Raw genomic sequence first — 26,154 nt, 5'->3', positions numbered from 1 at the left:
GGAAGCTGATCCTCCCCCAGTCTCAAGTCTTTTGGAGCTTGTAGCGGTTTTCTTGCAGTTCTGACACGCATTTAGCCCCATCCATCTTTCTGTCAACCCAGACCGGCTTTCTTCTCCAATGCGGAGGAATGGCATCCCCACTGAATGATGCTGCCACCACCATGTTTCACAATGAGGATTGTATGTTCAGGGGAGATGCTTTCAGCTACATAAAGCACAGCTTATGAAGTAGATCAGAAAGTTTAATTTTGGTCTCATCTCACCAGAGCACCTACGTTTGCTTTGCTGTTCAAAATGGTAAATAGACTCCTTCTGTTTTTTTTTTTTTTTTTACTATTCTGGCTCTTTGTTTCCTCATCAGGTCTCAATAAGATCTCGAGCAGCAGAGGAATCCCTCTTACGTTTTCCCTAATGTCTTGAAACACACAAAATGACCACAGGAGTTATGGTTTGCCATAACTAGGCATATTGTATTTAATAAAGTGCAGGTAATACAAAATTTTCTTTTCAAGTGACAATCTTAAAGAAAAAAAACCCACAAAAACAAGCATATAGCTGGATCAGGAAGTGGAAAGTGTTCAGTGACCCAGAGGCAATGCTGCTAATTGTAGGCAAACGTTGTGATCAGTTCTGGTAAACTGAAAAGCCTTCCTCTACACTTTTTGAGAACATTTCGGTCCCTTAATTGCGCACATCTATTAATATATCTACGTCTAGTTTAGATTTACCGTTTCTTGTGAAGCTAAAATTTCAATATGCTACTCTCCAGATTCCTCCAATCACAGCCTTGGATGTGTCTCGTCTGAGAGCGAAATGCTGCGGGTAGACGCTGGACACGCTCTTCATCTTCATCACAGAGCCGTTTCCCCTTCACCAGCACCCATGTCCACCCTCCTCTGCACCCTGCCGTCCTCTATGTCCTCCCACTCGTCCTCCCCGTCTTCTCCGCCCTGAAGTCTCATTGGCTGGCTCCAACGAAGGAGGCGGTACCTGAGGGGCACCAAGAAGAGGGCGGGGTCAGGCATTGGGTGTGGACTCTGTGGGGATGTCACTCTCTCCTGTGGGATGCAGGCTCTGACCCGCTCCTCCCTCACGCTGATGTTCCTCCTCTGTCGCCCTTCTGGTTGGGCGGAGGAGGCACCTGGATGTGGAGACAGGGGCCAGTCTAAACCTTCTTCCTCCTCCTCCTCTTCTTCTTCTTCCTCTACCTCCTCCTCCTCCTCTACTCTGACATCTTCCTGCTCTACATTTGCTGCAGAGCCTGCCCTCTGCCGCTGCTGGAAAAGTTTTAATCGTGCTTTGTGCAGCTCATGGTGAAGGGTCGTCGTCATGACATTTTGCCGTTGAAGTTCTCGATTCAGCAGCGTGATCTTGTGGCTACGGCGCTTCAGCTCCTCCAGGAAACGCCGTTCCTCCTCCCTCAGGCTCCTCCCGAGCGCCACTGCCCGCGCCCGGCCGGCTCGCAGTTGCCCCCGCGCGGCGACCATCATGCACTGCTGGCGCTCCAGGAGGCGCTCTGCGGCCTCGCAGCGCGCTGCCAGCTCCGCTTCTTCCTCTGAGGGGCGCAAAACGAACTCATACATGGTTTACAGCAGCTTTAAACACACATTTTGTTATGCAACCACCAAAAACTTCAATGCATTTTACTGAGATTTTAAATTATAGATCAACATAAAGTGTTGCATCATTATGAATTGGAAGGAAAAGGTTGTTTGTAAAGGATTTTTTTTTTTTTTTTACAAATACAAATAGGAAAACCGTGGCATTCATCTTTATCGGGCTCCACTGAGTCTACGTTCACACAGCAGGCAAATCCGACCCAAATTAGATCTTTTTGCGCCCCAAGAATCCAGTTTGTGCCAAATCCATATGTGCTACTAAGTCAGATACGCATCTGATAGTTTTTGAAGCATCTGCAGTCTGAACAGTCATGTCATCTGACTTTTACGTCACTGTCCTGGCTCCCACTCCACACACACTTATCCACAGCAGTAGCAGTCACAGCTCCTCAAAAGGCCGTTGTTAACAGCTGAGCTTTTCCCCCTACCTTTCTTTGACTTGTTGTAATGTGGTCTAAATATTATCTAGAAATAATATGTAGTCTCCCATTGCTTACCAACTTCATAATAACACAGAGACGCTAGTATCCACTATTTCGTTGTTTTTTTTTTATTAAGCTTTTATTCAACACTTCAGGTAACATTTACATCTGTTATTACTTCTGTAAAACAATCCGCTGCTGTGTGATGTCTTTCTCCTATGCAGGGTTCCCACACCTTGGTGAACATCAAATTCAAGGACCTTTCAAGGACTTTCCAGGACCAATTTCCTCAAATTCAAGGACCACACGTGGCGGCATTTACCTACTGTGACCGCTGAATAGGTTATCATATTTTAATACAATGCAAATTCAAAAAAAGACTAAACGGCATAGAAGTTGTTGGGTCAGAAGCAATGCAAGAAAGTGGACTTAATTTATAGCCTACATTGATATTGATCATATTCATAGCCTACATTTATATCCACAGTACATGGCTATGCCATACTATATTACATATAAGATGTATATTAGCCTACTGTTTCATGGAATTTTATGGAAAAAAGTGCAGCATTCAGATGTTCAGAATTATAACAATTTGTTTCACTTGCTTTCATCTTTGATTAAGCTAGTTTTTGACTTCTGTTTAAAGTGCCATGGTTGCCAGAAAGCTGCTCAGAGATAGATTTAAATCATTCTCAGGCTTTTGTTACCTTTGTTAAAGACACAATTTCAGTACATTCAAGGACTTTCAAGGACAAGGTGTTTTTTTGGCTGTTTTCAAGAACTTTCAAGGGCCTTGAATTTATTTATTCAGATTCACAAACTTTCAAGGATTTCAAGGACCCGTGGGAACCCTGCCTATGCATGCAGATTGCTTTGGGGTCATGAAACTTTCAGACAGAGGTCTGATGGCGGCAGAGAATCAGAATTGAACACCAAGACTTGCAGTGTGAACGTAGCCTGAGTCAATTTCTTTCAGAGTATGTACGCTACCTAATTTCTGGTCATTTATCTCAGCAAAATGATTAAAACTCAGTCGGATTAGATGGAAAGCCTCTAAAAACATTTGTGTATTTTTTTTTGCCACAGGTTGTCAAATTTGGTTTAGCTCTCCGTTGTGACTGGGCCAGTCTTGCGCATGGATGTGCTTTGCTACTCTTTAAATGTCCTCTCAGCACAGCTGTATTTATGCTTAAACCTAATCTGCATAAAGGTTGACACTCTTTACTAATTGAGATGACTACTGAAGGCAATTGCGCTGGATTTATCAAGGGGTATCAGAGTAAAGGGAAATTAGCATAAGCGCACGTTGCTTTTTATAATTTTATTTGTAAAAACAGGTGTAAAGCACGCACACTTTTCCTTCCACTTCAAAATTATGTGCTACATAAAACCAGAATCAAATACAAAGAAGTTTACACTTTGAAACGAAGGGTTACATTTTTTGTGTCATCTAAAAGAGAAACCAGCCGCATCAGCACTGGTTCAGAGAAATTTAGTTTATTCTTCACGATGAAAGTTAAGTTCTTTAGGCTATTTATTCATTAAAACTAATTTCTTACCTGCTGTGTTTCTGTCTGGAAACTTGGAGTCCAGCTCACAGCTCAGCTCTGCACGACAGAAAAGGCAGAGCCAGATTAGGAGAGTTATGAGTTAGATTAGGAGAGATTGCAGTGTGAGGAGGAGAATATGCAGGCAGTGGCGGTTATCAGATGAATAAGACCCTCCTTCTACAACCCCCACACTTATTTCCTCCCCTTCTTGTCGACTTTAACATCCACAGAAAACGTCACATGCATAATTTCTTCTAGCTTTTCGGCTCACTGTAGCTAAAGGTAGTGCCCGGCCAACCTAATCTCCTTATTTTCAGCCTCGTGCATGAGTTTTTTTTTTTTTTTTTTTTTTTTTTTTTTTTTTTTTACACACAGAGGCACCAACTTCCCAGTAATAAACAACCTCTCAAGGCGTAACTCCGATTTTGAGATGCTCATATGCCCACGCCCCCTTCCTGATAATGCCCTGGGCAACTGCCCACTATGGCCCACAGGAAAACCCGCCAGGGGGAGCACTGACAGAGAGATAGCGGGGACTGACCCTGACAGCGCCTCTTCAGGTGAGTGATCTCCAGCTGCAGGCCGGTCAGCATGGCCAGGTGCTCCTGCTTCAGGAAGCAGATCCCCCGCTCCACGCTGGCCACCTGCTGCTCCAGCTTCCCGGCGTCCATGGCCTAACCTTCACGCAACCTGAGCAGACGTTAGCGGGTGGACGTCAGACGCACGGCTTGCACTGCTCTCACAAGAGTGTGCACTGATCACATTTTGTATATACACACACAGACACAAGAAAATAGTCATCAGATGGCTTGCGTAATAAAATAGCAGCGTTTGTCAGTCGCGCAGCAGGCTCCGTCTCATGCGTTTGATTTCATTCCAATTGTTTTCTGTCTGATTTCACGCGTTTTTCAGCGTTTTCTCGCTGCCTCTGTGGCCTACCGTGGTGCTGAAGCGGTATCCGGTCCAAAGCGTGTCTCATGGATCTGTCCCGGACCGGCGTCTCTGTCCTTGCAGCAGCGAAAATGCGGAGAACAAAAGCCCGATCGTTGCGCAAGGCTACCCGGTCCTGCTGTTGCGACGCTCCCCCAGATGTTTCCCTGTCCGCCTTCTGCGGGGCATGAATGAATCCTGCAGGATCAGGCTGAGTGGAAATAACCTACTCTTCACCTTCTGCTGTTACGCGCAGTGCAGCGCTGCGCTCACAACAAAGCACGGAGCTATGAGGGGTTATTAGTGCCACCAAGACGGCGAAGGATGAGGAGGAGGAGGGGCTTTATTATAGTGCTGCCAATAAGACAGTGAGCCTGAGTTTAATTTTGGCCTTCTGAAAACATGCCAGTGTTCACAGACATACTAAATATTAACGCCTTATTATTATTATTATTATTTTGTTTCATACAAAACGTTACCGTAATACTTTTTGACATATAGCCAAAGGTGTTAACTCATCTGTCTATCCATAGGTGAACTTGAATGACACTTTATTTTTATTCCACAAGGTTTAATTTGATCTCAGCCCAACCTTTTGCAGCTGCGACAGCTTCTACTCTTCTGGAAAAGGGCTTTTCAGAATGTGTAGGGGTGTGTTTCTTTGAATTTACAACCGTTCATCCAGATGTGCATTTGTAAGGGCGGACGCTAATGTTGCAAGATGAGGCCTGGCTGTTTTTTTTTTGTTTTTTAGTTGGCTGTTCATTGTACTATTAAATGCGTTCGTCATCAGACTTCTCTGAATGGTTCAAGACCACAAAGCAACCCGCATGCGCAGACAACAGAAGGAGACGTCACAGAACAGCACTATGAAGTAAAGGTGATTGTTCAATAAAGCTTTGTCAACAAAAAAAGTGTGTATGATGGCTCGCATCTCTCCTTGTTATTATTATAAGGCTGTTGAGCAATGGGAGGCAACAACACCAAGCCCACATCATAGCAAGACGAAGTAAGGTAAAAAGAAAGCGGCACAGCTATTAGCAATGGTAACTAGTGCTGCGTGTTGGTGTGTAGTGAGAGACAGGAGTGACGTGAAACACTGGTAAAATGCGACATGACCGTTCAGATTGCGGACACTGAAAAAAATCTGATTGTATTCCAAATTAGTACCACGAATGGAAGTGGCACAAATCTGATTTTTTTTTTTAAAGATCAGAATTGGGCCGTTCACACTGCCGTAAAAAAGACAGATATTGGTTTCACATATGGGCAAACAAAACGGATTTGGGTCGCATTCCCTGCAGTGTGAACGTAGCCTTTTTCATCCATGTTTTTATTGACTGTGTTTTGTGCACTGCATGGTGCACAGTGGTGTTGGAACAGGAAGGAGCCACCCTCAAACTATCCACATATAGCTGGGAGCACGACAAGCCCAAAAGGTCTTGTAATACTGAAGTATGCTGAAGGGTCCATCCCAACTCCTTGATTCACTGAGCTTCTGAGATCAACCCATTCTTTCACCAATGTTTCTAGCAGCAGTTTGCATGATTCAGGCTTTGACATTGTGACAATTTCCACAAGAAATGGAGCTAGGGTGGCCACCAGAAATGAACAATAAGGAGTTCTAAAAATGCCTTTGAGAGCATACAACATTTCTAATGATTGCTATTTCCCTCTCTTCAAAATAACTACATCAAAAGAAGGTATGCATTGTTAAAAAAAGTAAAAAAAGTGAGAAGTTCTTTCTTTCAGTGTTAAATTTGCAAGACAGTTGGATCTGGTGATAGAAGAAATCTCTGTACCAAAGGGGAACCTAAGAAGGCTTTTAGACTCTGAGCTCTTCAACTAATGTTGCAAATAAAAAAATAAATACATAAAAGCAACTCATCAAAACACATTCATTCAAATGGGCAACCGGGAATTGTTGTAAATGAATCATCTAACAGGAAGTGAGACATCATTTTTTTTTTTGCTGTTTTTGCTGCAGTCGTTTTATCAGAGTGCTGTGGGATACATCAGTGTGCAACAAAGTCTGTAGGAGGTTGGACAATTTAACACAGATCTGCTGCAAACTAAGTGGTTAACTTAGTAAATTTAAAAGTGTTTCTCCTCTTGGAGCGTCAAAAGCTCACAGATACAGCTGTAACCTGTGTGCCTCAGTGGTGAGGCATCGGTGCTTCTTTAGAGGAGGGAGGGCACTGGGGTTTTAGGTTGCAACAAACCAGGATGGTTGCTTGGGTTCAATACCCAATCCTAGATGTAATGCTACATTTAAATAGAAATTGATTTAACTTAATGCAGGAAGCAGAGTCTTTTATTTTCACATCTGGATTGTTGTCATCTTCTTCCCGTAAAATGATTGAGGAGGCTTGAATTCTTCGGACTCTTCTCCTGTTTCTCAATGAGGAAGGGGAGGGGAACCGGCTCCCCGTGCTCAGTCGTCTGGTAGTACGGACAGACTTTCAGATGAGCAGAAATGGGAGGAACATCAGCCAGGCACCATGCGTCCACTGTAGAGAACAGATGACTGAACTCCCACACCTGGAAGGAGACGGAAGCAGAGTCACGAGGACAGAAGACGTAAACACTGATAACGGCTTGCGATGGTTTGTGCTTCTCACAGGTCTGGACCTCCACTTGGCTCCCACGTGTGAGGCGTTTGTCCTCTCCCAGCGGAGGGTCACCATCCCTCTGTCCCGCAGCAGAGAGGAGCACACCTGCCTCATGAGACAGGACACCAGTGCCAGCTGGGACAGGGACAGGCTGTCCAGGAAGCTGGCTATATGGCACAGCACCTCGTAGGGCAGCCGGCTCAGCCAGTCTTCCCCGTGTCCCGCTTGACTTTTACTCCTCCTCTGAGCAGCAGAGGAGTCCAGAGAGGGAAGGACATCCGGACGCAAGTTGAGACACTTCAGCTGCTGACTGTGAGAAGCAAAGGAAACAGTGAAACTGTCCAGTGGCAAATTAGGATTTAAGTCAATAAGCTCAATGTAATTATTCTTATAGTTTATTCTTATAGTTTATCCACTGACCACAGCTCAAACACCATGCAAAAAGGCACTCAGATAGCCAAAATGCAATTTATGACCAAGCCGGTGTTTTGGCGGGCCTGGTTTTGCCAACACACGTGGCAATTTATGACCAAGTTAAAGGATGCATTGCTAATGAAAGCCAACGAGACACAGAATCCATCAAAGTCAAACTCATTGGCATAACTCTGAAAACTTTCAGCTGACCACTCGAGGGTAAAAGGGTATTTATAATTTGTATATATAGTTGTTGGAGTGTGTAAACAAAGAGTGCTGACAAAATATTTTGTTTTTCTCGGGTTGGGGTGGGCTGTAGTTTTATGATCAAATATATAATTGTATCCCACATTTTCAATTTCAAGAATAAATTTCAAATTTCAAAAACTGTGCCAATATGGCACAAAACAGTAGAGGTCTGCCTGGATTTGTTTCAATCTAAACATGTATACCTTCTCAATTGCTTATTGTGTGGACGCCAAATTGGCTATAGATGTAACCAAGATGTTGTATATACAATTTATTGTGTTTAGTTCCTTCTTTACAGCAAAAGTAAGAGGTTTTGTTTACAAACATCTGTTTTTTTTTAAGGTGGAATTTATTTTTTGGGCATTTAAATCTCATTTACTCAGGCCCAGATTAATTTACTCTCAAATTTTCCCATCCATATCATCTTCCATGACATTTATGTTAGTTGATAACAAGACTAGCAGTTTAGGCACTGTACAAGTTGAGAAAGGCCTTACAAAGTTTGAGTATGAAAAATAAACCCTCATGTTTAAAGAATTTTTCCACAACAAAAAAATCTGAAAAGTGTGGCGTGCATTTACATTTAATCCATTTTACTCTGATTACCTAAAATAAAATGCTGTGTAACCAAATGCCTTAAGAGGTCAGCAGAACATCTAGACCCACCGTAAATTAACCTGGCAACCAGCTTGATAATGTGTGGCACTCTCTGCTCCCATCGTATCCATTTGGAACAATATTCAGCAGAACTATCCGAGCTGATTGGATGAAGCGACACCTAGTGCCCACCTACCAAACGTTGGTTTTAGCCAATCACGGTATGGAATTAAAATGTAGGCATCAGGTGTCATGAAAAACACAACAAGGTAAGCTTATCAAGGCTCTTCTTGCTCGTCTTCTTTCAAAGATGAAATCATGAAAGCTGATAACACAGATGTGATAGCAGCAGCTATATAACATGATAATTAACAGGCGTTCTCACTTGTAGGTGACAGTGGCCTTCTGAGTGGACGGATGAAACCTGCTCTGTCTGTAGGTGCAGCCCAGATACGCCAGGGGGCACCGCTGTTCAAACCAATCACTCAGACACATCTGGATATCACTGTGCACGTTCCTGGAAAGACAAAACGACCGTGAAACCGCACCTGATTTTCGCGCCTCTGCCCCTGAACCGCTACGCCTGAGTCTAACTCACACCTGTAGTGCGTGGCGAACTCTCTGCGGTGAAAGGTGTGACCGCAGAGGAAGGTGAACGCGCAGCTGGTTCTGTTGTTTCTGCTGTTCACACTCTCCGTCTGAAGCTGCAGAAGAAGCCGCGGCGGTCGGTCGCCCAACGTTTCCGCCAGGGTCGTCTTCTGCTTGAAGGGAGCCGTCCGGAAAGAGTGCGTCTGTGTTCCGACGTCCACGTAGAGCCCGTCTGCTGCCTTTGTCTCACTGATCTGGCAAAGGAAGAGATATTCAAGAGGTTTTTAAAACCTTTACAAAAGGCAACGATTACCAGATCAGTCTCTACCTTGTGACCTATGACTGCCATCTCAGCGTAGCCTAGCAGGGTTGCTTCAGCTTCATCCGAAAACCAGTCCTCCTCACTGGCTCCCAGGTCTGACGTGTCCACAGCTCGCTGCTCAGTCTGCACCCGTTCAGCGGTCTCGTGGAGGTATACCCGCCTCCTGTATTGGTAACTTACAGGGACCTTGCAGGAGAAAAAAAACAAAAGTCCATCACACTTCACAGGATGAATGAGATAAGCAATGATTGCATTTGAACTAAACCTGTTTGCTTTGCAGAAACTGAACTGTTATTCCAAGAAAACTGAAGCTACAGCTAAGCCCAAAATTATTTATACACTCGACTTAATCAATTGTTTTCTTTCTACCAAGAAGCTGTTTTCTGATGATCTCAACAGAATATTGAGATATCTACACTTGGACAGGCTACATTCAAATGTTCTGCATTCCTAGAGACTCAAATGACACACCAAAATGAGCTCAAGGACTACAAAAAGGGAATTTTGGATAATATGTCCCCTTTAGAGCAACCATGCTCTTATCATAATTGCTAACCACCTTTTTAACATGTTTTCACTTCATATCTTTGTCCATATTCACTATTTTGGGCTGGAAGGCCTTCACGCCTTTACCCTAATCGTTAGCTCCTTCCATAGGTTCAAGATGAGAATGTAGCTAGGCCTGTCCAAAACTGTTTGCTAGCCATTTCTACACCACTTTTTTTGGAGGGGTCCTCAGCATGCTGAAATGTCCAATGTTGCCCAAGACTAAGTTTATCAGCAGACTGCTCGATGTTGTTGTTGAGAATCTTGACGTAGTCTTCTTTGTCCAGGGTGCCGGCTGCAGCGCATAGATTGTCTATGAAATTGGCAAAAGAAAACCTCAAAACCATTACGTGCCCAACACCATGCTTGACCATGAGGATGGTGTTCTTGGGTCTTGATCTTCTTTTTTTGCCACAAAATCATTTTGACCCAACAATTCAAGTGCTCTTTCTTCTAACGCCACAAGTCCTCTTCTTTGCCCAGATGACAAGGCCAAGGACACACATCATCATTATTTTGACACACATCATCATGTTCAGTCAGAACAAACAAATCTAACTCTGCAGGGGTATGTATATCCCTGCAGATCCAAGGTGGGCGAGGCCGGCGAGGTTCACCGAGCACTAAAAGCACAGAACTCAGCCTTCAAGTCTGGTGACAAGGAGGCACTGAGAACATCGAGAGCCAACTTGAACCGTGCCATCAGGTTAGCAAAGTGGAACCACAGTTAGAAAATCCAGGAGCTTTGCCATGACGCCAGCAACACCAGGAGCATGTGGAAAGGCATACGGGCGATCACTGAATACAACACGCCCTCCCCCCCGGTGGGTGAAGTGGATGCTGACTTCCTCAATGGACTAAATAACTTCTTTGGGAGGTTTGAGGCACTAAACAGCACTCCAGCAGTGAAAGCTGTTCCCCATCAGGAAGAGGAGGTCCTCCGCCTTGACACTGCCGACGTGTGGAAGACTCTGAGGAGAGTCAACCCGCGGAAGGCCCCAGGCCCCGACAACATACCTGGGCGGGTGCTCAAGGAGTGTGCAGGTCAGCTAGCTGGTGTCCTCACAGAAATTTTTAACACCTCGCTGGACCAAGCCACAGTGCCTGCATGGTTTAAGTCTGCCTCCATCATTCTGGTGCCGAAGAAACCTCAAGTCACCTGTTTCAACGACTACTGGCCTGTTGCACTGACTCCCATCATTATGAAGTGCTTCGAAAAGCTGGTGAAAGAACACATGGTCTCCAGTCTCCCATCAACACTCGACCCGTTCCAGTTTGCCTACCGACGGAACCGCTCCACTGAGGACGCCATCTCCTCTGCTCTTCACCTGAGCCTGGCACACCTGGAGGAGAAGAACACGCACGTGCAGATGCTGTACCTGGACTTCAGTTCAGCGTTCAACACCATCATCCCTCAACATCTGGTGGAAAAACTGGAACATCTGGGTTTCGGCACACCCCTTCACAACTGGCTGCTAGACTTCTTCACCAACAGACCTCAGTCAGTCCGGGTCGGTCAGACCACCTCTGATGTCGTCACCCTCAGCACAGGCTCCCCTCAGGGCTGCATCCTGAGCCCCCTGCTGTTCACCCTGATGACACACGACTGCGTCCCCAGGTTCACCACCAATCACATCGTGAAGTTTGCAGACGACACAATGGTGGTGGGCCTCATCAGAGACGACAACGACCAGGACTACAGAGAGGAGGTGGAGCAGCTGGTGGGCTGGTGCAGAGACAACATCCTGTTTCTGAACGTTGAGAAAACGAAGGAGATCATCGTCAACTTCAGGAAGATCCGCCCCCACCACGCTCCACTGCTCATCAACAGCTCAGCAGTGGAGGTGGTCAGCAGCACCAAGTTCCTGAGGGTGCACATCACGGACAACCTCAGCTGGTCTGAACACCATGTCACTGGTGAAGAGGGCACAGAAACGACTGTACTTCCTGCGGAGGATGAGGAGAGCCCACATCCTCTGGACCTTCTACAGAAGCACCATAGAGAGCATTCTGTCCAGCTGTCTCTGTGTGGTGTGGAGGCTGCAGTGCCTCTGACTGGAAGAAGGTGAGGAGAGTGGTGAGGACAGCAGAAGGGATCATCGGGGCTCCTCTTCCCTCCATCAAGGACCTTTCATTACAGCACTGTGTGTCCCGAGCCTGTAACATCATCAGGGACCCCTCACACCCCCACCATGGACTGTTCTCACTGCTGCCTTCTGGGAAGAGGTTCCGCAGCCTCCGCTGCAAGTCCTCCAGGTTCTGCAAAAGCGTTTTCCCTGTTGCCATCAGACTGTTGAACTGCCGAAACTGCTGAAGCCACAAAATGCAAAATGGACTCTGTACCACATGCGCATATTGCACATTTGCACATATGCCATCAGACCGTTAAACTGCTGAAGCAAAAAATGGACACTGTAATTTACTGCAATTTACCGTGATTTTCCAAGCTGTATGCAACCAAAATTTTGTTCTGTGCGCACTCTGTGCATGCAGAATGAAAAATAAAGTTGTCTAAGTCTAAGTCTAAGTCTATACTTTTAGGCTTAACTGAATAGTTTAAACATTTAAAATCGTTAAATTTTCCCAGGTTATCTCAGAAAATAGCAGGAGTAGTACTATAGTGGTCAAGTGAAAAAAAAGAGAGCGAGAAGGCAATAGTAATACACTGTTTCATAAATGTCAGAGCCCCACAGCATCCTTTTTCTGAGCCAGTTTGCCGAACTTGAAGTCATCACCTTGAAAGAGCGCAGGGTCTGCACTGGAATTGGCTCCAGGCTGCCATATACAAAGTCTCTCTCCCTGGGGGTGCAGGCGTCTATCTGTCGGAAGGTGAGCAGCATGCGTCCATGATGCACCATGTACATGTTGTACTCCTGCGGCGTCAGCTCCTGCCCCAGACGCTCCAGGATCCCCTCCTGCCACGGGGCCTGGCCGGTCTTGCTGGTGTCGGGCGGCGGGCAGCTCCTGGCCGCAGCAGAACCATCCGCCTCCGTGTTTTTCTGCTTGGCACGATCCTTGTCCGGCGTCTCCCGATCTGTCCCACCCTGGCTTCCTCCCTCTGCGGCGGGCTTTTGTTTTGGTTTTGGGTTCCCCACGTTCTCCTGAGCGGCAACGCAGCCGCCTTTCTCCATGCTGAACATCATCTCGAACAGGTTGTGTTTCTTCTCCGTGTTGACCCCTGAAGCTTGAGCAGCGCTGCTGTGAACAGGTTCCCCTGCAGCATTACTGTCGCACAGGCTGCTTACAGGAAGGCCTGAATTAAAAAAAGAATGAAATGTTTAGTATGAATCTCATTGACTTAAGGAGTTTCTCATGTTCTGTGCAGCACACTGCAAAAACGGATCTAAAAATAAGCAAAATGTTCTTAAACATAGTGTTTTTCTCCTTGATCTGAGCAGGTAAATAAGATTATCTGCCAATGGAATGAGTATTTTGACCCCTAAATTAAGATAATTAGACATCCTGCACTTGAAATAAGATGATGGAGATGAATTGTTCCTATTTTAAGTGCACAAATCTTTTTCTATTGGCAGATCATCTTATTTACCTGCTCAAATCAAGGACAGATACACTAATTTTAAGAACATTTACTTATTTTTAGTTCCGTTTTTGCAGTGCATTGTTCCAGAAGCACAATTGGATTTTACAGAACCAGGCCACACTTTGAGCAACCTTCACTGGGATTCTGGTCTTGAACACCAAGCCCTCCGACAGCTATCTCCTCTTTGAACTCCTCCTTCATCTCCTCCTCCTCTTCCTCTTCCATGTGCTCTGGATAAAGGGGCTTCATTCTGAGTCGCGTGTACAGGTCTGACTGGTCGACCAGAGCCATGGCCACATCCAGAGCGTCGTCCCGCGCCCCACGTTCCTTCATCACGTTGTCCTGCAGGGCTTTGAAGCCGTTCGCGTTTGTCTCGTCGGTCGGCAGGCGCAGCCACTCCACGGAACAGCACACCACGCTGGCCGGACACACCTGGAGGTGGGCCGCCCGCGTGGAGCGGGGCAGCTGGACGGGGCAGCCGTACCCGGCGTTGAGGCAGGGCACCCTCACGTTGGGGCAGAGCAGCAGGTGATCCTCCTCCTTGCACAGGTGGAAGACGGCTCCGCAGAGGAGACGGCAGGGAACGAGAGCGCAGCTCACCGAGGCCTCCACCCGAGCCCTGCAGCGCCGGCTGTAGCAGGAGTCGCAGTGGAGGTGGTGCCGGGCCCTGGAGCCTCGAGGACGGTGACTCTTAAAGAAAAGGAGGGCACGCACAACAGGAGTCAGCGCTGCTATTGTCAGATTTGTGAATGGAGCTCACTAACTCAATTTCACGTGTCATATGTACTGGATTTAAAAACAAGTCTTCTCACAGTTTGCATGTCTGAGTCACTGTACATGTTTTACAGTCTCCCGTTTTCTCTGAGTTGACTTTGCACAGCAGCACTGATGCCTGATTGTAAGTTTGTCACTCACCATACTTGGCTTTTATTTCCTTCTTTGCTGCAGGAGAAAAAGAGAAATTTAGAGCCGTGCTCTAACTCCTTACAGCAGCTCTGAACAACGTGTGGCTGTGCTCAGAAATCACTTACCCTTTCTGGCGTTTTTCTTTAGCTGTGCTCCATCACCAGCATCTGACTGAACACTTAGACTGCAATAAAAAATAAAAATAAAAATAGGTAAGCCGTGTCAGCTGCATGTGTCAAATTTCACACGTTTTATTGCTTTTAAAGGTATTAGTAATGGAGCTGATGGTAAAAAAGACTTATTTGAATCATGATGCAGTGCAGCTTAATTCAGTTTAAAATGTCGGGATCCCCAGGGATGTGATTAATTGGTTAGCTCCTTGCAGATCTGGCAGCCTGTTATACTCTACTTCTACACTGTTCATAGATCCTCGTTTAGTCATCTGTTTAGTTTTCTGTTCGGCATTTATGTTAATTATATATTCTGATGTTTGTTATGTTCAGTTTCTGCCTGGTTAGCTATGTTCATTGTTATTTAGTAATTCTGTTAGATCTTTATTTTATGCTTGCCTTTCTTTAGTTGGTTAGTTAGTTCAGTATTTATGTTTAGAACGCATTCTGATTATTAGTTTAGATTCCTGTTGGCTCCTTTTTCTTTATTTAATAATCTTGTTGGTTCTGTTCTTCCTTAGCTGGATGTTTCTCCTTATCTGGCCACTATAGTATTCCCTATCATCCAGTACTCCCTCTGCTGCAGCCCGTTCTCTGCCCTCCTTATATAACTCATCCCAGCTGTGTAATTCACTCCACCCGTTGTTTGTCCCGTCTCCCCTCCTATGCAGATTGTCAGGTCCTCCGTCTTCATCCCTCGATCTACCCGGTTCCTGACTGCCTGTGTTCCTGGTTCCTGTATTAATGTCAACCTGTAATCCTTGTTATCAGTGAGAATGCTATACAGCATTCTCACTTATTAAGTTCCTTCAGGTCTTGATTATTATTCCGTACGTTTTTCGGCATCTAACTACTCCTGCATACTTCAACCGATTTAAACAATTTTTGTATCAAAACGTTCAGCTCGTTCACGACATTACTGCTATGTCTTTTTGTAATTATAACTTTTATAATATTTAAAATATTTAACTTTTTGTGCGTTTTTTGCTCTCATTGAAAATGAATGGAAAATCCTTCAAATTCTTCAAATATTTCAACTTTTTGTCATCTTACTGCTTCAGCCTACTTTCACTAATAAACGCCATTCAACTTTAAAAACGTAGTGATATCTTTTGGCTATTATGGTATGTTTCAGCTTTTTCATATCTTTCACCATTTTCGTATAGTACGTCTTTAAAATAATTTTGGTTTTTCAAGAAATTCAGCAAATAACATGCGTTGCTATGGTCGTCAAGGAGCCTCGTTTAGAGTGCGCACTCTAGAAATTCAACAAATTCTTCTTCTCCGAACAACTTCTTCTCACTCGCTCAAATTTCACCCTATCCACATAAATTATACATCAAAACGTAGGAATTTTTGTCTGGAATCGGAAAATGTAACCATCATTGGTGTGGGATTTATAGATTTTTCGCAAATCACCTCAGAGCGACACTAACCCTAAACCTTTCCCATTCATTTCCTATGGAGCGGTTTTGAAAAATGACACCTGGAAATCCAAAACATCACATGTTTTCGCATCGTCGCTACTCCTAAACCGTTTCATGTAGAGGCATGAGACTTTTACACATTCATGTCCCAACCCTTCTGGCGCTCACAAAAGAGAAATTTTGTCGATAAATGTTACGGTTTTGCCGCAGGAACAATTTGTTCGGGAGTAGCGTTTTGGGAAAATGCTAAAACAGGATCAGAATTCAATCTCCCCAAATGAGGCACTTTTCTACATCGTCGCTACTCCTAAACCGTTTTATGTACAGGCATGAGACTTTCACACATGAATGTCCCGACCCTTCTGGCACTCATAAAAAAGGAATTTTGTGGATAACTGTTACGGTTTTTCCGCAGGAACAATTTGTTCGGGAGTAGCGAATGTGCAAAATCCTTAAAACGCTTTGGAGCTTCATTCTTCCACATCATCCACCATTTACATCGTCGCTGTGCCTACACCGATTTTTGTACAAACCTAAAAATGAACTCCATAGTCCTCAAAAGCCTGCAGATACTCAGAGTGAAAGAATTATTTTGATATCTCTTATACTTTTTCAGCTAGAGCGATTTGTTCGGGAACCTTTTTAGAGGATTTCTGAAATTCGCTAAACATTGCCTTTATATCATAATTTTTTATGCCTTTATTAAACTTTTTCCAGCAAAAACCGATAGCATGTCTTCTTCCCCTATCCGTTAAGAACTAAACGCAGAAAAAATTACGTTTCTACCATTTATGGATCAAGAGATATGAAGCGTTGTTCGGGGCAAAGTTCTCCATTATAATCCAATGGGACTTATTGTGAGCAAAGTCTCTGCACTTCGGTAGACGGCCCGCTGCAGCTGTGTCAGTGAGTTTCCATGACGACGGAACTCTGAGGGCCAGAGGGAGACGCTCCATTTGGATAGAATAGCAACTTTCAACATCCACTGCAGTGGCTGTGATTAATGTAGGAGCCTGAAATTCGCACAGTCACTTCCTCTTAACATTTTAAAATTTTCAAGTGACTTTCAGCCATGTGTCAGTTTTCTGTCCCATTTTGGATGTCACATGCTTTCCTATTGGGCCTTTGCTTCCAACAGGACCTGGCATGATGCCCAGACACGACCCAATTGGCCAATACAGCACCACCCACCTGTGGGAAATGGCGCTACTGACCATTTTGGTCAAATGTTGAGTTCTTGGCCCAGATGTGGTGAGGCTGAGTTGCTAAAGGAGGCGGATCTGACCCATGAACTTTGGTCACGTTTGGTGACATTAAGTATTGGCACCCCTTTTTGAGGCACTTCCCAGTACAGGATTTGGACCAAACTGACAGAGTACAATCCCCCGGTGATACTGAACACAACCATGCTAGCGGACGGTTAGCATGTTGCTAACCAGAAGTAGCTTTAGAAAGGTCCTACCAACTTCTGCTTAGCCGGGGTTGTTCTGCCTTTACAGACAAATAGAGGGCTACAGCTGTGAGGGAGTCTCCATGACAACCCTTTTAGCCAGAGGCTTCTAGGAGATCCATTGACTTAACATGGCACCTTTCGAAGGGCACTGTGGGTGCTGTGAAGACCGTAGGAAGCTGAAATTCGCAGTGTTGCTCCCCGTTAGTATTTTTGACGGTACCACGAGGCAGGCGCCTTGCTAAATTTCTTCAGAATTTTTTTAGTTGTTCTTAATCTTCAAATTCTTCAATTTTTTTTTAAATTTTTCAAATTTTTCAAATTCCTTCAAATTTGTTCAAATTCTCCAAATTTCTTTAAAATTTTTAAATTCTTTAAGTTTGTCAAATTCTTCAAATTTTTAAAAATTCCTTCAAATTTTTTGAAAATTTTCAAATATTTCACATTTCTTCAAATTCTTCAAATTTTTCAAATTCCTTCAAACTTTTTCAAATTCTCCAAATTTCTTCAAATGTTTCAAATTCTTCAAATTTTTCAAATTCTTCAAATTTCTTCAAATTTTTCAAACTTCAAAATCCTTCAAATTCTTCTATTTATTTCAATTCTTCAAACTTTTTAAATTCTTCAAATCTGATTTCAATGTTTTCTGCATCTTCTGCTCAATCATTCTGCAGATTAGCATTCTCACTGCTGTTTCGCAGGAACAGCCTTTTCTAGTTTTATTTAAAACATCTTATAAGTCAACATGCAACTACCAAGCTCTTGCCTGCATTTTGGTCCCGACCAATTGCAGCCTCATGGTGCAGAGGTAAGAAAGGACTCGCTTCTGCTGTTACTGGCCAGTTAAACCCCAAATGACCAAAATAACATCTTTATAGACAGGAGGGTTCTGTACAGCAGAAATGTAAAGGAAAGTAAAGAACCTTTACCCTGTTTTTTCCAGGCTTTCTTCCTGTTGTAAATCCAGTCATATGCAATAGGAGTGTCATTATACTACATGCATAGAAATATCAGATTTTCTTTCCCTGGCAGGTTCACTTGTTGTTTGACTTTTGAATATTCAGGGATCAGTTTGGATGTTAATGGTTCTACTTCCTTTGAAACAATCTATTGTCTTCCGCTCATCTCAGATTGGGTCGTGGAGATCGGGTCCAGGAGGGAAACCATGACATCCCTCCCCCCCAGCGACATCCTCCAGCTAATTCTGGGGGATCCCAAGGCGGGCCCGGGCCAGACAGGATATATGACAATATGATATGATATATTTGACAAGTGAATTTCTCCACTTTGAGATCAATAAAGTCTATTTTATCTTATATAGTCCCTCCAGAGAGTTCTGGGTCTCCCCCCAGTGGGACATGGGCTCTGGGGGCATCCTGATCAGATGCCCAGACCACCTGGACTGACTCCTTTGGATGCAGAGAAGCAGCAGTTCCACTCTGAGCTCCCCCCCAGAACACAGAGCTCCTCGCTCTAACTAAGCTCATTTCGGCCGCTTGTTTCCAGGATCTTTTTCATAATCCATATTTCATGACCATAGGTGACGGTCGGACTGTAGACAGACTGGTAACTCGAGAGCTTTGCTTTCTGGCAGACAAAGCACCAATATATCTGTTCATCTCCTGTTCCATCCTACCTTCGCTTGTGAACTAGACACCAACATACCTAAACCCCTCGTCGGAGAGACTGACCCCTGGCTCAGAAGCGGCAGTCTACCCTTTTCCAGCCTTTTAAAACAAATTTAGAAAAATGGATTATATACCTCTTCTCTATTTCTCCCAATGATGTCATGGCCTCCTAATTCAGCTCTAGTTGTTTTCAAACACGTACACAAACCCCCAGTTTACCTTGATATGCAGAGTTGAAGCTCAAAGTCATTATGAAACAATGGATCTGCTGCTCACAACGTACAGAACAGCAAACAAGCCCTAAAAACCAGTTAAAACCTTTATAATCAACCCTCATGTCGTAGAAATTTAGACAAATGGAAGAACCCCAGTGAAATCAGATCTTTCTTACCGAGTCGCCTCCCCAGACGTGTTGTTTTTGTCTCCTTGGTTTTATAACGTCGCTCTCAGGCCTCGCATCTGCTCTTTGAACTGACAGGTTAAAATTAGCCAAGGAGCCCTGAGCAGGTTCCCAAGAAGAAACACCCCCCCCCCCATCTCACCCCAGGCTTCACGCTGCTGCAGCTTATTCAACCTCAATGCCACATTTAATCTTAAATTTAGTCTGAGTTTAATATGAAGAAACTTTTCATGCTCTGTCAGAATAAATGCAGCCCAAAAATGCACAAGCAGAGGCACAGAACGGATTAAAACTCAGCATATAAATATCAATGAAAGGACGCTGCTCAGATTTTCTTTCGACGGGCTCGTTTTCCAGGCAGAACCCGCCTTTAAAACAGAATAAATCCTAATATGTTCCTGACGTAAGCCGTCGAGAGTGCTTGTAACCCAGATCATGCCCCTGACCACCTGTGTAACATTTCTTAGTCAGGCCTCAGCTCTATTTATAACACCATCACATAACACTCACAATACAACACACACACACACATTTGCTCTTTAAACTCATAAGCCGGCGTGCCTGTCTTCTTCTCAGCTCACGAGGTGGGTAGGCTAAAGCTTCGATTCCATCGTTTCTTTTGATTCTTCTGCTGCAGAACTGACTATTAATCAAAAGCGAGCCGCTCGTGTGCATTTTGTTTTACGTAAGCAGGCGGTACTGAGGGACTCTGAGTGACTGGTTTCTCTTTGCACAGATCTGCAGCTTCAGGTGCAGAGACCGGCAGACGGGACGTTTTTAAGGATGGTACGTTGACTCCTGACTGAAAACACATCACTACTCTCTGGCTTTGGGTGGCGTCACAAATCTTTTTAAATGTATTTTTTCAATTCACTCTGCATGTTAAGATTTTTTATTAGTAGCCATCGAAACAACTGAATCTGGAATCTGGGAAGTGTTTCAAAAGGAAAAATCTGATTCATCACCGGGTGTAATGCTTGCTGCAGATTTGAACCACACCCTCCAACAACCTGTGCCCTCCTTTTCTTTAAGAGTCACCGTCCTCGAGGCTCCAGGGCCCGGCACCACCTCCACTGCGACTCCTGCTACAGCCGGCGCTGCAGGGCTCGGGTGGAGGCCTCGGTGAGCTGCACTCTCGTCCCCTGCCGTCTCCTCTGCGGAGCCGTCTTCCACCTGTGCAAGGAGGAGGATCACCTGCTGCTCTGCCCCAACGTGAGGGTGCCCTGCCTCAACGCCGGGTACGGCTGCCCCGTCCAGCTGCCCCGCTCCTCGCGGGCGGCCCACCTCCAGGTGTGTCCGGCCAGCGTGGTGTGCTGCTCCGTGGAGTGGAACCGCTGGCCTGCGAACGACGCCTGCTCTCAACCCAACGCGGAGCTGTTTGAGAACCTGCTTAGAGGGCGAGGGAGGGAGGGATGTCTGGACCTGGCCATGGCTCTGAAAGACCAGGAGGCTCTGTTTCACTCCATAAAGATGACGAAGCTGTTCCCAGAGCTGACGCGGAGCGTGGAGGAGGAGGAGAGGGAAGAACGGAGGCAGGAGGAGGAGAGGAGGAGGGAGAAGGCGAGGAAGAAAAAGGCCCTTCTGGAGAAGGAGGCAGCGGAGAGGGCGGCTGATAAAGAAGCGAGAAACAAACTCTGGGAGGCAGTTAACAGCATCAGCGTGAATTTCCCTGACGAGAAAGAGTATGACGAGTACGAAGACGAGGAGGAAAGTCAGCCGGTGCTGTCTCAGGAGGAGAGGGAGGCCATAGCCAGGGGATCAGGAGTGGATGCTGATCTGTTAGTGAACTACAATGCCTGGGAGCGCATGTTCAGTATGGAGATGGGAGCCTGCAGGGAAGCCGAGGAGACGGCGGCGGCGAGCAGGGGTCGGGGAAGGGGGAGAGGGAGGAGCCTGGGTGCACTGAGGGAGGAGGGGGAAACGGGTAGCTGTGCAGGTGCAGCAGCGTCCTCCTCCTCCTCCTCTTCCTCCTCCTGTCTTACTGGAAAACCTGGAAAGAACTTTGAGTACAAGAGCCTAGAGCCGATGAAAATCATCACCGTGCGTACGTTTAAAATCCCAACCAGCTTCACAGCCAGGCAGGGCCGCATCCGCAACCCCGCCTTCTACAAGAGAGAGAGCGAAGCCGTGGACACCAGCGACCTGGGCGTGGCACCAGGGGACATGCCCGTGTGGGAGGAGGTTCAGGTGGGTCAGCCTCCCTGCGGTCATTTGATGGGACCGGCCTTTTTAGATGTGCAAAAAGCTTCAGGAAACACGTTTGACATGTTTACAGTCTCCTTTTAGTCCGAAAAAGTGAGCGCATGAAAAAGAACATTCTGCCAATGAATGGAGGAACAGCTCGAATGCTTTTCACTAAAAAGGTCCCTGGTTCTAATCCCAGCCACATGTTGTCTTTACGGAGTTTGCATGTCTCTACAATGCCTGCGTAGGTTCTCTCAGATCCTCAAGTTTATACCTGTTGGGTTTAATGAGTCAGTGTTTAGTTCTGTGGACGCCCATGGAAGACGTTGTTGATTTGACCAAAAGTATTTGGTTTGTTATCCTGCAGTAACACCCGATGAAGACTCGTTTTTCGAGGCTCCAGATTTTATTTTTTTATGTTATTTCCTGGTATTGAAAGAATCGAACAAGGCCCCCAGGGCTTTTGGAAGAGGAAGTGTCCCACAACATCACAGATCCTATACTGTATTTGACCGTGTTCATTCGGTGCTTTTCCACATGCATTATTTATTCTTTGTTTTACTCAAAACTCCGGTGTAGTTTATTTTGATGAACAACTCAATCCTAATCTAATTTGAGTGAATCACGTTTTTTTTTTTATTTAATTTTTTTAGGTATTTGCCTTAGAGTTGGACAAACTCCATATATTTACATTTGCAATAGTATGACAGGGAAGATTTTTATCTGACATGCCTAACAAGCAACCCATTGCCATAGATGTCTTTAATGGTTTTGAAGACTTTTGGTCTCCCAGATGGGACTTTTTTTTTTTTTTTTGCTGGAGTTTTCATTGAGCTTTGAGGATTTTTTTTTAACCTTCACTACTCCTGCTCCTGCGTAATAGCAAGACAAGCTCAGGTCCTCATCCAGTCTAGTGACTAAGGTATAAAAGACACGGGCCTCTGTGTCACTCATATTTGGACTCCTGGAAACAAAATGACTTGAATTACTTGTCAAATGTTCAGATTCTATGAATGATATGAAAAACTGAGAATGCTTCATAGCTGTCAGGGGTGAACACAGGACTTAGTGTAGCTGTGAAAAATCTCTTTCATTGCTTTCGCTAACTTTATCAAAGTCAGAATTGATTGTCTTCTCGTGAGAAGGAGAACGGAAAAGGTCTTATCTAACCTCATCCGTTCAGTTCTAACCAGACGAAGCTATTCAGCCTTGTCTGGTCGTCTGTCTTTTCCGTGCAAGATGTCACACCACAGTTTTTCACCTTCTAGTGTCTGCTGGAAATTTCCCAGGTCCCAGCAGGAGAAAGAAAAACTAGACCTTCATCATCTATAGTCACTTATCCGTGCCGTGTCTCAATGGAGGCTGGACACTGGGATTACACCCTGGGTCGCCAGTCCATCACAGGGACAACCATGCACACTCACACCTGAGGAGTACCTGGAGAGAACCCAGGCATGCACAGGGAGAACACGCAAACCCCACGCAGAAAGACCCCAGGCCAGGATTTGAACCGCAGGACCTTCATAGCCTCGTGAGACCATCCTGATCTCGCGAGCTTTCAAGGTTTCACTCGCAGATCAGTCTGGCTACTTTCCATTAAAGAAAATTTGGAGCCGTTCACCAAACGAACGTCCAATCAGCGTTGGCTTTGAGGCGGGTTGAGGTGTGACGCAACGAAAAGCGCGACAGTTCAGTCTAAAGAACATGGCGGCTTCAGCCGATGAAACTAGCGTTAGCGTGGCTATCGAGCAAGTTTTATCGGAATTACAGAGTATTTCTTCACTGAAAGAAGAGCAAAACACTGCTCTGGAGGCTTTTCTCAGAGGAAAAGATGTTTTTGCTCTTCTCCCGACTGGTTTTGGCAAGAGCTTGTGGTTGTGTTTTCGTCGTCGCTGTTAGTACGTCATATACTTCGTTGATCTGATTGGTTTATTTGGCCCGTCTATCACCAACATAGGCCAATCAGCTAACCAGTATTTTCGCCCCTTCCCAAAATTACTTCAACGGAAGGTTTCCAGATGGATATGCGGAGCAAATCTATCTGGTGGAGTCAGGTTAGGACCTTCACGCTGGAAACCGAAATGTTACTTTTTTTTTTAATTTAAACTCAAAAGGCATGTATGGTAAAAACATTTTTGGTGAATGCTTTAATCCAAGCGTTTCTAATGGGGTTTTCTGCGCAGGCCTCCCTGCTGTGCTCCTTGGAGAGGGAGCGGAGGGGCCACCTCATCGCTGAGAGCGTGTACTCCGACAGTCTGCTGACGGATGAAGGCACGCAGACCTACAGCTTCCTGTCCGCGCCTTTCCGCCGGAACGCGTCGCTGGCTGACCTGACGGCCGGCAAACCGCTGGAGCTGCACCTGCAGCTGCAGGTGGAGAGCGTCACCAGCCGGCACAACAAGGCCAGCTCCGCCTTCACCTTCCTCTGCGGACACACCTTCCAGCGCACCGAATACGGCAAACATTACAAGTGAGATTTCCTCCCACATTCAACATTTTATCCTGATCCCAAAAAAAAATATTTTACTCCTGACACCACATACCAAACATAACTGGTTTACAAATATCTTCTTTTTTTAACATATTAAGTATTTTTAGCATGCACTATAATATGTATTTTTGGTGCCAAACGCAGGAACATCCACAGCGACATCCAGATGGGTGTGAACGGCTGGTTTGAACAGCGGTGCCCCCTAGCGTACCTGGGGTGTACCTACAGCCAGAGGAGGTTTCGGCCCTCCACCCATGAAGCAGCCGTCAGTTTCAAGTGAGGGGAAAACATTAATTCAGATACTTTCGTTAAACATATGATAGTTCAGTCATGAGAACTGGATAAATAGAGGTAAACGAACGCAAACTGCAGCTCTGAATCCAATACCTAACAAAAAAATGGCGACCAGGAGACGGGTATGTCAGCACATTATGGCGAACAACGTGACGGTATGTTAACATAAATGCTTGGTGCTTTGAAAAACAAGACAGAAACAGAGACTTAAAAGCATTGCTGCCGTGCATTCTCTGTGTACATAAACTTGTTTTAGAAAACAAGGGCACATGTTTCATTCTGTCGGATAAAAGAGCAACTGCAGTGTTGATTATTGATCATTATCAATTCTATTTGATAAATCCAGAAAGAAAGCAAATATAATGACAAATCAATTACGTTCTGATTTTAACGGGGTAAAATCTTACACATCATGCTTTTTTCTATTAAAAAGTAGCTTTATTACACTTGAAATCAATAATTAGTTGAATTTGTTTGGGGGTATGTCGCTCAGTATTTCTGATAGAAACAGTTTTACTGAATCAAGAGTTCCCTTCTCCGCAGTTATTAATTTGGATTTTCTTCAACAAATGCCAACTCAAAATCTTTAAGTTTCGAGATGAGAGCCCTCTAATAATTTAATAGTGTTAAATGCAGGCTTTTTAAAATGCGTGATAACTATAGTTTAACCCATTGTTGTAAAAAGTCATTGTATCTTTTCTTTTCACTCAGACTTAAAGGAAATCGCCAACATGCAGATGAAACAGAACCAAACTGCGTAGTAAAATATCTTTACTTTATTCCCGCTGCCAGCGAGGAGCTGGGCTGCTTTAGCCTGCATCCCACCGTCCCGTCCTCTCAGACTGGGAGAGGAGGTCAGGCCCAAGGAGGGGAGGACTCTCTCAGCTCGCTGCCCTACGAGGTCTTGTGCCACGTGGCCAGTTTTCTGGACAGCCTGTCCCTGTCCCAGCTGGCCCTGGTATCGAGGCTCATGAGGCAGGTCTGCTCGTCTCTGCTGCAGGAGAGAGGGATGGTCACTCTCCGCTGGGAGAGGACCAGCTTCTCACAAGGCCGAGCCAGGTGGAGGCCAACGCACAGGGTAAGGGTGTTATCGTTTTAGCTTTTATCCAAACACACAATAACAACAAGCCTGAGGAAGCTCGATAGATTGCTTTAAACAAAGAAATTAGGACTTAGTTCAGACTTCTTACTCTGCTCTCCTTCAGGTTTGGCAGTTTAGCTCCCTGTTCTCTCCTGTGGACTCCTGGGGCTTCAGAAACATCCCGCCCATCTCCGAACACCTCAAAGCGTGTCCCTACAACGAGGTCGAGTGCAAGACTGAGAAAATTCGCTTGCCCTGTGTCCGAGAAGAGATTCAATCCAGCAAGAACTGCAAAGGTCCCACGCTGGTGACACTGTTCAAGGGGAAGAGGATCCTGATGTAAGACATCAGAAATCTGTGGACAATAGATTCATGTTTATCCCCTTCTCTTTCTTTTCATATACATTGATTAAAAGTAGAATTTAATCTGATACAGAATACAAACCTGCTTTTAATGTGGTATAATAACGTCATGTCTTGATAGCCCTTTTAGGATAATAAAGATGGATGCTGTCTATATATTAAAAAAAAAAAAAGATAAGTTACAAATGTGTGCTGTTTTTATTCAGATGGTTCAACTGCAAAGACAAATTGATGGTTGAAAATGGTCTCCAAGTTCATTTTAATATTAGAGGAAATTAGTTTAAAAATATATTGGAGAAAGTTGACATTGTTAGAAGAAGTTTCATAATCATAATCAAAATATGATTTTTCTAACAGGACCCTTGCA

The 26,154-nt window shown here is 45.0% G+C and overlaps 3 protein-coding genes across 8 annotated transcripts; 1 reads left to right on the top strand and 2 right to left on the bottom strand.

The window, feature by feature from the left end:
* Nucleotides 1–443: 443 nt before the first annotated feature.
* Nucleotides 444–4,945, bottom strand: si:ch211-274p24.4 (coiled-coil domain-containing protein 92). 2 transcript variants are annotated; one of them, XM_012881307.3, is made up of 5 exons: nucleotides 4,534–4,945; nucleotides 4,136–4,284; nucleotides 3,604–3,651; nucleotides 1,080–1,555; nucleotides 444–990 (listed from the first exon to the last, which is right to left on the bottom strand). In XM_012881307.3, exons 2-5 carry the CDS (start codon nucleotides 4,263–4,265, stop codon nucleotides 871–873), a joined length of 774 nt encoding a protein of 257 aa, XP_012736761.2. In that variant the 5' UTR covers nucleotides 4,266–4,284; nucleotides 4,534–4,945; the 3' UTR covers nucleotides 444–870. The 2 variants fall into 2 exon arrangements, with proteins under 2 accessions (XP_012736761.2, XP_012736753.2); XM_012881299.3 differs by having other exon boundaries at nucleotides 444–1,555; nucleotides 4,534–4,937.
* Nucleotides 4,946–6,484: 1,539 nt separating this feature from the next.
* Nucleotides 6,485–19,922, bottom strand: LOC105939050 (F-box only protein 40). Of its 4 annotated transcripts, XM_036142960.1 has the most exons (11): nucleotides 19,366–19,462; nucleotides 19,109–19,274; nucleotides 14,425–14,483; nucleotides 14,309–14,335; nucleotides 13,525–14,083; nucleotides 12,588–13,105; nucleotides 9,313–9,492; nucleotides 8,997–9,238; nucleotides 8,782–8,913; nucleotides 7,146–7,446; nucleotides 6,485–7,065 (listed from the first exon to the last, which is right to left on the bottom strand). In XM_036142960.1, the coding sequence occupies exons 4-11, from the start codon at nucleotides 14,309–14,311 to the stop codon at nucleotides 6,862–6,864; spliced, it is 2,139 nt and encodes a 712-aa protein (XP_035998853.1). In that variant the 5' UTR covers nucleotides 14,312–14,335; nucleotides 14,425–14,483; nucleotides 19,109–19,274; nucleotides 19,366–19,462; the 3' UTR covers nucleotides 6,485–6,861. The 4 variants fall into 4 exon arrangements, with proteins under 4 accessions (XP_035998853.1, XP_035998854.1, XP_021163428.2 ...); XM_036142961.1 differs by lacking the exons at nucleotides 19,109–19,274; nucleotides 19,366–19,462 and adding an exon at nucleotides 19,905–19,922; XM_021307753.2 differs by lacking the exon at nucleotides 19,109–19,274 and having other exon boundaries at nucleotides 19,366–19,460.
* LOC105939057 (F-box only protein 40) lies at nucleotides 19,553–25,855 on the top strand. 2 transcript variants are annotated; one of them, XM_021307759.2, is made up of 7 exons: nucleotides 19,553–19,958; nucleotides 20,111–20,160; nucleotides 20,407–21,561; nucleotides 23,742–24,028; nucleotides 24,194–24,325; nucleotides 25,136–25,421; nucleotides 25,549–25,855. In XM_021307759.2, exons 2-7 carry the CDS (start codon nucleotides 20,158–20,160, stop codon nucleotides 25,765–25,767), a joined length of 2,082 nt encoding a protein of 693 aa, XP_021163434.2. In that variant the 5' UTR covers nucleotides 19,553–19,958; nucleotides 20,111–20,157; the 3' UTR covers nucleotides 25,768–25,855. The 2 variants fall into 2 exon arrangements, with proteins under 2 accessions (XP_021163434.2, XP_035998855.1); XM_036142962.1 differs by having other exon boundaries at nucleotides 19,937–20,160.
* The last annotated feature ends 299 nt before the right edge of the window (nucleotides 25,856–26,154 follow it).

The sequence above is a fragment of the Fundulus heteroclitus genome, chromosome 11, assembly GCF_011125445.2.
Source record: "Fundulus heteroclitus isolate FHET01 chromosome 11, MU-UCD_Fhet_4.1, whole genome shotgun sequence".
In the NCBI taxonomy this organism is placed as follows: Eukaryota; Metazoa; Chordata; class Actinopteri; order Cyprinodontiformes; family Fundulidae; genus Fundulus; species Fundulus heteroclitus.
This window is presented reverse-complemented; position numbering and strand designations above follow the sequence as displayed.

Coding starts and splice junctions, on each gene's coding strand:
- LOC105939057 (XM_021307759.2), top strand. Junction 24,029..24,193: donor GAATACGGCAAACATTACAA/GTGAGATTTCCT, acceptor TGCCAAACGCAG/GAACATCCACAGCGACATCC. Junction 24,326..25,135: donor GAAGCAGCCGTCAGTTTCAA/GTGAGGGGAAAA, acceptor TCCCGCTGCCAG/CGAGGAGCTGGGCTGCTTTA.
- LOC105939050 (XM_012881054.3), bottom strand. CDS start 14,232: ATGTACAGTGACTCAGACATGCAAACT. Junction 9,493..12,587: donor AGACCCTGCGCTCTTTCAAG/GTGATGACTTCA, acceptor TTCTCCTGCAAG/GTCCCTGTAAGTTACCAATA. Junction 9,239..9,312: donor TGGCAGTCATAGGTCACAAG/GTAGAGACTGAT, acceptor TTCCTTTGCCAG/ATCAGTGAGACAAAGGCAGC.
- si:ch211-274p24.4 (XM_012881299.3), bottom strand. CDS start 4,265: ATGGACGCCGGGAAGCTGGAGCAGCAGGTGGCCAGCGTGGAGCGGGGG. Junction 3,652..4,135: donor CCTGAAGAGGCGCTGTCAGG/GTCAGTCCCCGC, acceptor TCTGTCGTGCAG/AGCTGAGCTGTGAGCTGGAC. Junction 1,556..3,603: donor TCCAGACAGAAACACAGCAG/GTAAGAAATTAG, acceptor TGCGCCCCTCAG/AGGAAGAAGCGGAGCTGGCA.